The 11,555-nt window shown below is 29.3% G+C and overlaps 2 protein-coding genes across 2 annotated transcripts in view; both read right to left on the bottom strand.

Moving 5' to 3' along the window:
- Positions 1 to 893: 893 nt before the first annotated feature.
- The window catches only part of LOC112601883 (CCR4-NOT transcription complex subunit 6-like), a 65,947-nt gene continuing 55,285 nt past the window's right edge, over positions 894 to 11,555 (bottom strand). The window contains exons 9-13 of the mRNA XM_025349743.1: positions 10,459 to 10,610; positions 1,632 to 1,850; positions 1,372 to 1,546; positions 1,171 to 1,310; positions 894 to 1,094 (exon numbers count right to left, since the gene is read on the bottom strand). Coding sequence (XP_025205528.1) covers positions 1,012 to 1,094; positions 1,171 to 1,310; positions 1,372 to 1,546; positions 1,632 to 1,850; positions 10,459 to 10,610 — 769 coding nt within the window. The 3' untranslated portion in view covers positions 894 to 1,011. The remainder of the gene's footprint in view (positions 1,095 to 1,170; positions 1,311 to 1,371; positions 1,547 to 1,631; positions 1,851 to 10,458; positions 10,611 to 11,555) is intronic.
- On the bottom strand, positions 2,895 to 3,900 carry LOC112601884 (protein YIPF5). The gene has a single exon (XM_025349744.1). The coding sequence runs from the start codon at positions 3,647 to 3,649 to the stop codon at positions 2,948 to 2,950; it is 702 nt and encodes a 233-aa protein (XP_025205529.1). The 5' UTR covers positions 3,650 to 3,900; the 3' UTR covers positions 2,895 to 2,947.

Raw genomic sequence — 11,555 nt, 5'->3', positions numbered from 1 at the left:
ATACTGACATTGAGAGTATAATAAAAAAAAAAATAATAATAATAAAAACAATGATGTATTTTAAGTGTCATTGTGTCTCTCTATTGTTGGCAATTAATTTACTTAAGGAAACAGCTGATATGTAGTTAAGTTTATTTGAAAAGTAAATCTTATATTTTCATTACAATGATGAAATGTATTACATAGGTATTAAACAAAAATTATTCATAAACATTATAGTGTTTCACAATTATACAGTTGATCAGAATACTAAATACGTATATTTTATTTAGAAAATAAATAGGTAGATTATCTGTGATAGAATTGAAAATTTTTGAATTAATTAAAATATTAAATATCAATTGAATGTCTTTTAGAAATTTGAAAATAATTCACAAATTATACAAAACAAATATTGTTGATAAAAAAAATGTTTAAAAAAAAAAAACATTTATTTTCAACATTGTTAAAATAAATGCAAAAATTAATTATTTTAGGTAAAAAATAAAAAAGTGACTTAATATTTTATTATAAATAAATAAAAAAAAAAATAGTTATTACAATAATAACTGTAATTGATAAGTAAAACCAAAAGTTTTCAACAAATATTTGTCAGAATTTCTCTACAATGTTGTATACAAAAATTTGAAAATAAATTAAGGATAGGGATTGGAGAGATATATTTTACGTACATAAAATAAACAAGGTTGAAAAATAATAGCTAAGTAATAACATAATAATTCACAACAAATCTTATTTTCCATACATTTTTTTCTCATTACTTTTTTCAGTTTATCATTTGTTCATAAAAAATAAATAAGAAAAAATGTAGTCAAGGGATTTTTTTTTAAACAGATTATTATTATTATTTGCATATGAAGTCAATGACATATGTTGAAAGAGGAAAGGTAAAGTAATTTAAATGATTTACTGTTATTGTGGTACAAAGAGTGTAGTGAGTGTTCGTAGCATGTACGTACGCTAATATATTGGCAATTAATTTTTTTTGATGATTTTCAACCGATGTTGAGGCTACCTTCGACCAATCAATCCGTTTGAGTTGCTTTGGTGTGCATTTGGCGATAACTCGAATTCCACTAACAGCGGAAAATGATCTGAAAATTAAAATTGTGTATAATAGTCACAATCATTGAAGTTATTAGAACAGAATATGTATTGAAAGATGTTTACCAGATGGTATATGAGGATGTGGACAACCAAGTACTTTATTGTCTTTGAACCATTCAGGAGCTAATGGGCCGAGTAAACCAAGAGGTGTCATAGTCTGTCTTGTGTAAAAAATATAATCAATGATGCCTTTAAAGTTGAATCTAAAATATAAATTTCATATGTAAAAAATAGATCAACAAAATTAGATTTTATATAACATACGTATAATTAGTAAATGGCATAATGTTTTCGTAGGCAGATGATAATTTAAAGGAATGCATAAACTCGTTTGGTCTATCACAAGTAGAAATCTTGTGTAAAAGTGTCTTATATTGCAAATCTTTAAAATCTTGATGATCCGATGATACTTTACCAGCAGACAAAAATTCTATCACTCCTAATTAAATAGAGAACACATAAAAACAAATTAAAAATTAAATACAATTATAATTAAAAACACACAAATTAAGATAATTTCATACCAGAGTCAGGCAACGAATTGAAATCCCCACATAACAACAGTTGTATTGGCGGTTGATGGTGATTCACATTACGATAATTGCGGTTAGCTTCCTCCAGTATAGTGTTCAGTTCATTTGATAACATCATGATTTGTATGAGCTTGACATCGCAGAATTCTGGATCCCAATGTATGTGTGCAGTGCAAACAAGTATAGGCTGTTGGACTTCCGATGGTAGAGCTAAATAACAATATATACTTTGTTATATAGGTACACTCGTTCATAATATTTACATGATAATAATAAACTAGTTTAATTTCAAACATGTAATAAAACTCAATGACTACTTAAAAGTTTTACAAGGAAATGACACAGATGACCAAACTAAATCATTATGTTGAACAATTTTTTTTTTTACTTTATATGTTTACTAAATATTATAAATACTTATATTATACTATATTTTTGGGGTTAACTCATTGGAGGTATGACCCTAGATATGTTCATATATATATTAATCTGTATAGTTATGTAACTATTATGCTATATAGTATTTATTGACCATTATATATACATATTTTATGTATTGTAATTATAAAAACCTCTTGTTATTTAAATAATGATGCCTAGGACAGTTTATTAAAAAATATATAAATATATTTATTTTACATATGTATAATGTATATTCATTTAATTTTTTTTTTACTAAATATTGTTTAATCGGGTAATAATTTAAAAAATTGATTGAAAATATAATGAAAATACAAAAAAAAAATTTTTTTTATGATTTCATAGTTTTACTTTAATAAGTAATAAATATTAACTTGAATTTTATTTAACTTATATGGCTAAATAAAATATGTTTAATTTAAGCATTAGTGTTAAGTACACAGTATACTATTTAATATTATGATTTATGACAGCAATGGAAATACAAATCTAAAATTGAATGGCTAAATACATTACTTCATGATTACCTAAGTGTCTACGTATTCATTTATTTAAATTAACCATAAATGTTTATTCATAGAATACAATCTATATGAAAATAAGATGTTTTTATCAATAAACTTAGTTTTTTTTCAGTGCTGATATCTCACCTGATGATCAATGATGAAATGTATAGTGTTTTGTTCAATGAACTTGAAAACTCTAAGGCTATATTTGTAAAATAAGATATTTTAAACAGTAAATACATAGTGAACTGGTATTTTGTAAAATAAACAAAGAACAACGTAACATATTATTGTATATAAATATATTAAAAAAAAAAAAAAATGTAAGTATAATAATTTAATAATCATAGACAACATTTAAATTAATGAGTATTAATAATTTCAATACAAAATAAACAGTGTATATAAACCACAGATGATTGCACACGGATAAGCCATTAAATACTTCTGATCAGAGTTGCCGAACATGGCGACAAATACTCTGGCTGCATTCATACTACTCCAGACCACAGCAGCCAACACAATGATGGCACCAAATATGTTCTTGAGGTTAATGAACACGGCAAGCAACGCTACCAGCACAACGGGCGTAAAAGAGTAGCCCAGTACAGAAAACGTGGACGTCAAAGTGACTTCTGAAGAATCGGTCATGGCCCAGAGTAAGCCATACATACACACAGACGTTAACACGGCCAAGCCATATATGTAACTGAACATTAGCTTGCCGCCGGCCAACAGCAGCAGCGAAGTGTAAGTCAGATACAACGCGATCGGACCAATCACGTCATAATCACCAAGCACAACACCACATTTGCCAGTTGGATCCAGTGAGTGCATCAAGCGAATGAGTATTTTGTTGAGGTCGATGCCAAGCTCTTCGAGCAAAGGAGGTTCATCTTCCTCCCCGGTAAAATTCGTCGTAGGTGTGGGTTGCCACGACGGGGCCGCCCGCTGGTTCAACTGGGCCGGTTGCGAATAGTTGTCAAAACTCTGATCGTAATTGGAATACGAACCGGTGTGGAAGTTGAGATTGTCATCCGACACAAAGTACGAGTTGTCCGGGTAGTATTGATTCGGATTCATGGTTATCGGCCGTTTATATAATATGTATGTGAGGAACACGAAAGAAACGAACACACGCCGCAAGCGAACCGTTAGACATCTATTAGAATCCGTGACATGACATACGCGACATTTAAAAGCGGCAATAGTAATGTAAAGTGTAACACTTATATCCACAATAAAATCGTCAAATAACAAACCAACAGGCAACAACACGATAACTGATAACGTTCGCGTAATAGACGATAACGAACAGGGCAGCCACGAGCGACAACGAAAACATTATGACATGCAAAAACGGGATGGGCGAGCTACGCGGCGGCGGTAGCCTCGGTATCTGTCGATCTTCGCGGGTAATAATGGTGTCGAAATATTTATCAATATTAATTATAATATTATCATCGTTGAACGGTAAACGGGTTTATCGTTAATCGGATTAGTCGGGTAGGTAATAGGCGAATCCAGGTGCGGCAAATCGGCATAAAGTATTGTACAAGGCAAATTTCCGGTTTTCGGTCATGTATGCGGGATTGCGGATAATAACGGTTTTTTAAGGCTACCACCTGACGAGACTCGCAATTTTGATCTTTTTTTTTTTTTTTTCCAAAACGTTTAGACCGGCGAATGCGAAATTGTTGTTTGTTGACCTCGAGTGTCGAGAAATCGGACATGAGGGACCATCGTTTTATAAATTTATAAGACAAATAGCAAATTTAGTCACGAAATTCACGTGATGAAAAAACTCGTTTGCGCGGCATTTACCAATATTATAATTATGTATATGATATTATAGCAAGTTTAACTGATTTCATTTTACTATGATGTTCCTATTTAGATACAAAAATGGTATATTATCAGGTAAACATATGTAAGAAAAGTATATTTAAAATTTTAACTATTCTACTGTTATCTACGAGTATATTCTGTATTAATGTACAATATACAACTACTATGATACAATAACGGTTAATTCATACCTAATATTATGGTTAGGTATGTCATAGTACTGTACTAATATTTATAAATGTAAAAGGTCAAATAATAGATGAATAATTTAACTTTGAAAAATATAAATATTAGAAATAGGATGCAATTATGTTGTTTCAGTCTTTCAAAGGTACCACCAACATAAGAAATTTTGCGTTACAATATAATTTGTTTTACTCTATTATGTTTAAAATTAGCATAGATTAACCTAGTTTAAAATTCAAATTTAAGATTATTATCAATATAGAATCTAGGGGTTTATATTAATATTTTAATATTAAAGCAAGTTATGAGTAACCGAGTTAACTTGATTTAATTTTTAAATTATCATAATTTTTTTTGTAATTAAAATATCAATAAAAATCCTCCGAGATGCCCTGAATAATAATCTTACCTTCACATTCTATATAATAGAGCACTGATTAATTCATTTTAATTTTAAAAATAATAAAGTAAAATAGTTTATTGTAAACGTGCAAAGTCCTAAGTTTTTAAGACGAAGCAACACAAACTGCAGGTATAGCATTCTTTTAATAATAAATTTTTATAAAAAGATTAATTTCATGTACCTATTACAATTTCATATTTAAGACCACTATTTTAAGAAAAAGGAAAAAAATGTATTTCTGGTCACTATATTACGTCACGTGTTTAAGTGTATACGCGTATGACTTTATACTACAGAGTAAGTTAGGAACACCGCCAACCTTTGATCAATATTTAATATACTTTACTTGACGCTGTACATCACAAGAAACAATAGTATTTTTTTTTATTACTTTAATACATTTATACGTCACACGTAGCAATTATTAAAACGTTCGAACTCGTAACAAATTTACCTTATTATCACAGAAAACATAACATATAATAATATTTTATACATAATGTATACGACTACCCGAGACATACATCACTCACTCCATTCGAAAGGCGTTGAAGCTAGTATGAAATCATCTCACACGCATGTCAATACGATATAATATACATAGGTAATACATTATGTATTATATATATATAAACGATGATGATGACGATGACGACGACGACGGTAACATTTTAAATTGCACAAAACAAATAATGTAATGATTTATAACGAACGTATATACACCTCATAGCGTGTTCGAGAAATAAAAACAAAATATTATACGCATCGGCATTCACACGTGCGACGAATTCAAATACATCCAGATATTTAATAGTGATATCGTGTCCATGGTTCATAGTAATAATACTGATATTAGTATACAGTATCGAACTTAAGGCGAATGGTATTAATGATTTAAAAAGTTAGGGGTGATAAGGTTCTACACATTTTAAATAAATATATCTAGGTAAGAGGTAACTTACTAGAACTAGATAATATAGTAATATGTCTAAAAAATTTCTATAAAAATATACACTATATGAGTTGAACAAGAGAGTACAGATATCTCTATACCGATCAATATTGCTTTAATAACGACACCTACAATATGAAGTTGTTTTTAACTCATTATATGTCTGATACACAAAAGAATTATAAAATTACTTTAATTGCATTAGTTTACGTTAATATATTATTATATGAGTATAAGATTTTACATAACCTGCATTACATTATATTAAATAGATTGTAACTTAGTTCACCAGTACGCAAAACACCTGCAGGCAAGGTGAAAAATATAAAATCACTAGTTTAACGAAAAATGTGTAAAGCATTTGTATGTGTTCAGAACAATAAATCAAGTGTTGCCTTAGAGCAAATATATATGCATAAATACACCATTGATATGGTATGGAGATATGAGTTATCATAAATGTGCTTAAAATTTACAAGGTATATATGAGCGTGTGTGTTAGAACATTATAGAACCGTGGCTAAAGCATGGATAGAATTTCAAAGAAAAAAAAATTATGAGAAAAATGAAAAAAATATCGCCAAACGATTGTTGTTAAAAAGTATCTATGTATATAGATACATAAACCACGAAGATAAATCAAGAAATTTGATTCTGTTACATGAGATATTTCATAGCTTTTATCAGGTCTAATGACTGTAGGGAAAAGATAATTAGGGAAACCCCTACAAGTCCAGAAATTTTAAACTAACGGAATTTTGGTTAAATTTAAATTTGTACGAGTATAAAATGAAAGGAAATTTTTGAAATTATTCATGAAGTTCTCGTTGGTCAAGGACAATTTTTTGTGCTGATTTATCTTATACTTTACATTCAAAAAATGTTTAAAGAAAAACAAGCACGGAAGATAATAATAATATAGTACAACGTTAATGATCAGTAATAGACGAAAAAAAAATGTTTTTTTTGCTAAGACAAAAAAAAATGAATTAATATAAATCAAAACTTTCAAAAAAAGAAAAACAGATAAGAAAAAAAAATGACGACAAAAATCAGTCGATAAAAGTATATTATTTATATGAATATATAATAATGTACATAGTTATCAATTTATAATGCTATATACAACTCCATGGAACGACACGATACCTACCGTCACAAAATGAGGACCGGCTGCAGATCATATTAATGTTATTATACCACATTACTTTATCATAGAAAGTTATAAAAACTCTAGGTATGTATAGACAATTTTCAAATAAGTATTTTGTGCTAATTTCAAGTTACTGAATGTAATGGGATATTTTACTCTTAACTTCCCGCATCCCTCTAAGTACCAACTATATCGAATTCGCTACTATAAATCATTCACTTTCATACATATTACACGCCATTACACACATAAATACATCATTATAAGACTAATATATTACATCGTTTCACTTAGAAACTAAAATCTAATTTGAAGTTTACGAGTTTACAAAAATTTCAATTTTCATACTCTTTAACTCCTGTATCGACTACTAAACAATAAAGTGTCATATAAGTAGTCCAGTTGGTTTCATAGAACAAAAATTGGAAACCCTATGGTATCTTCTACTCTAGAACCAGAAATGTTTTATCTATAAAGCCTTCGCTGCAATGTATATAATATACTATACAGTGTGTTCAACGATAAAGGTAACACGAAATATTTCGAACGCATGACCTTATGCAATTCGGGTTTTGTAATGTATAAGGACATAAAATTACATTTATTTTGATAAATCTTAATTTTTTAAAAAAAAATTCTGCGCATGCAACAAAATAATTTTTAATGGCACTTTTTTGAGTTCAAATTTGAATTATGTGAATTTTCAAGCAACTTTGACCTTTAAGTTTTGCTCTATCTTCAAAATTGACTGATTGAGAATGAGTTAAATTTTCGATTTATAACATTTGTATTTATCGTATTTTCAATAGTCTACTTAGAGTTTACAAATTTATAAGTGATTTCGTATGAATTTTTAAAATTTAGTATACCATCATAATTACAAGTAATTTACTGAATAAACTGAATTAAAATAATAGGATATGTGTTAGTTTGTTTAATTAATTAACCAATTATACCATTTACAAAATTTGAGTTAAAATTTCTGTAGAATTAATGTAAATTACTTGTAATTATGATGGTATACTAAATTTTTAAAAATTCATACGAAATCACTTATAATTGTAAATATATGATATTAAATACGATAAACCTCAAATATTATAATCGAAAGATCTCGTCTCAATCGATCAGACAAACACTGGATCAAGATGCTGGCATGTCAATGAACTCAAAAGAATACAATAAGAATATTTTACTGTCTGCAATACAAATAATTATCAAACATCGCTATACAAGCCAGGTAAATCTTTGAATCAGCATTATCGATTAATTACTAACCAACTGAGGGTGAAGTGTCGTGCTTGAATACGAAAAATAAATTATCGCTGAGAGACTGCAGCAGCTATGAATGTTTATCTTATTGTAACGAATTACATAATTTCTTGTACGTATACATATGACTCGTAATTAATAATTAAACAAATTAGCACCCGTGCAATTGGTCTCGCACATGTACTTTATACAACGTGCTATGTACAATAAAATAAACCTCGTTACGTTTATTTTGTTTAGAGCGGAATTAAATAATCGTTTTTTTTAGTTTTATTATTTCGTTCAAAAACACTATATATATATAAGCACGACAGCAAACGCGATAAATACATATTATAATCATACGTTCTAATTACTAACATATATACGTTACTTTGTATATTATGTATAATAATGTACGTATAATACAATCATTGCAATTTCACGCTCAACGATTAAAATGAATTTCTTACGCCCGCTACCGGAGACAACTATATTATGGTCTACTTACTTGCACAAAGATTAACATATACGATAGGTTATAATTTAATAGCGATATGTTTTGTAATAACATGTGGCAATATGCACAATACAAATACGTATATTCTGCTGCATTCGCGGCAACGACGGAAATTTCGATTTTTTACCAACGTTTGAATTTAGGTATATTAGACAAACGTAGTAAAGTGTATAGACTTTTTAATTTTACTAGTCACATTATTTGACGCGTGTGGCAGCGAGCCGCGAGATATGACAATGACGGGATAAAAATCAGATGATCGCAAGCATTACAAGATATATATTTAATGGTTAAGCACACCTTGAAAAGAACACATTTTTATTTATTAATATGAACTGTGAACGCGCATGTATATACACGTGATATAATATCATACGTGGATATATGTGTGTGTGTGTGTGTGTGCGTGAGGGGTATACGGGGATCTGTATTACAACGTATCTATTAGTGTTTTTAAAATCAAATTGCGTCTATACAACTATATCATTATAACGATCAAGTATAGCGTATTAAAAATATAATAAATCATTTTCTACGTATTATTTTAACGAGTGCGCGATTGAAACCGAAATCTCTGTATAATATAGTACTTATTATTATAATATACGCTCTTATTATTGGAAATTACGTCAAAATACGCGCGGCGTATAAAATATAAAATATATTTACCGTCTATACTTCGGCTCGGTGTCCGTCCGGAGCAATATATATTGACCTATTCAATTGCTAATGACGACCCCAGGGCCCTACTGACTTTCACTTATTATTATCATTATACACGTCGTCTCCGCGCCGATCATAATGCTATTATTACTATTATTATACGGCAGGTATAGGTATACGCATAATATATATTATACACGAGTTAACGATTCTATTGATCATCGTCGAGCGAGCATTATCCTACATAATTTTAAACTATATATTACTATATTTATAATATACACATTCGAGTTAACGGGTGCGTATATTACAAGTGCCTATATACATGGTATACATTATATATATATATGCATATACAAGTGTGTGTGTTGGCAATAACGCGCACGTATATAATGGGCGTTATCGACTTATCGTAGCGCGAAATCTTTTACTTATCCTTGAAATGAGTATATTATACACGTATAAAAATATACCTATATACCGATATGCACGCGTGCGTGTGTGCGCGTGAGTTGTGTGCAACGAGTTAATCGAAAAGCGATGATAAACGTTTATTGCGACCGCGAGGAGGCCTATATTTTACACGTATCTTCATTGCACGCGAAACGAACGCAGGAATTATGAATATTCCGTTTACAATCGTACATCAAAACGTTATTCATTAATTTGCAAGTACGTATATAGACGTATATAATATAATGTAACCGATACACGCATACTCCTAAGTACTCGTGTTTATAATATATATAAATGTATATGTGTGTGTGTGTGTATTTGTGAGTGTATATGACGTATGGGTAGTACGTTTCAATCTGCACTCTGCAGCCAAACGAGACCAATAAACACTACATAAATAATGCATTTATATTTGTAGAAATCCATGTATATAAAATTATACCTGGTGTAGTTGACTTACAGTTTTCCCATGCAGTTTCGTTGGTTTTCAACAAGGCAGCTAAACCGATGTTATCCCTGGGCATGACTCGGTTGAGCATGTCATCCGAACCACTCGAATTGGCCATTGCTAGTTGATTGAATTCTATCAGATGTTCTTTGATTAATGTAAATCTAGAAAGAAAAAAAAACAGAAACACAAAAAGCTTTAAGTTTTTATACACATTGAAATTTCAGACATGTTACAGAGAACAAACGTAATATAATTTGATTAAAAACAATAAATATAATATAAGTACCTATACAGTTGATGTACAAGACATTAATAATTGTAGCATCCTCTCCCGACTTGTATTAACAAAATCGTGGACTATACTTAATTTACCTACTTTTCTGATTACGAATAAAACTTAAATTCTATATAGGGCTTTATTGAATTACAATAACGTGTTAACTATTTAAACTTAATTGCCAAAAACCGAATTTAATCGTATAAAATATATATATTAACTATTGCTAATAATTCGAACCATAAAAACTATAGACATATAAAAAAATTACCAAATATAAATTCGTATAAAAGAGTTAAATATCATATTGGAAAAATGTGTAACGCTGCAAGATGATCTTTCTTTTAAAATTACAATCTGATTAAATAATATAGGTAGTAGATATATACAATATACATACATGTATATATATATATATATATGAAAATTTAATATTATCTAAGCACAAGTATATTTATATAATATATTATGTCTAAATTAGATATACAGCGACCGTCCCAATCGGTTATACTATTTTTACGCCAACCTCTTTAGTAGTCAACTGCAGAAGCGTTACAACACATTATTGTACATGTTGACGGCAAATCGAACAGTTAAAACTCGACTCCATAAGTAGGCTGTTAAACAATGCCCCTAAAATTGTAAGTACGCCACTGTCAGCAGTAGAAGACGGCAAGAATAAGATGGATTTTTTAAACCCTGTAAAACCACGTGTTCCTAAAAATTATGAACGGCCGAAATATTTTTACGAATAAAACACACACATATACTGAGTGATCATACCAATTCATATAAGTAACGATTATTTTTTTAAACAATAACTAATGCT

The sequence above is a fragment of the Melanaphis sacchari genome, unplaced genomic scaffold, assembly GCF_002803265.2.
Source record: "Melanaphis sacchari strain LSU unplaced genomic scaffold, SCAv2.0 Contig7_pilon_pilon, whole genome shotgun sequence".
In the NCBI taxonomy this organism is placed as follows: Eukaryota; Metazoa; Arthropoda; class Insecta; order Hemiptera; family Aphididae; genus Melanaphis; species Melanaphis sacchari.
Note: the sequence above shows the minus strand (reverse complement) of the source record. Positions and strands in the feature narration are given on the sequence as shown.

Bases quoted from the DNA above. Each gene is read 5' to 3' on its own strand.
- LOC112601884 (XM_025349744.1), bottom strand. From the start codon at position 3,649: ATGAATCCGAATCAATACTACCCGGACAACTCGTACTTTGTGTCGGAT.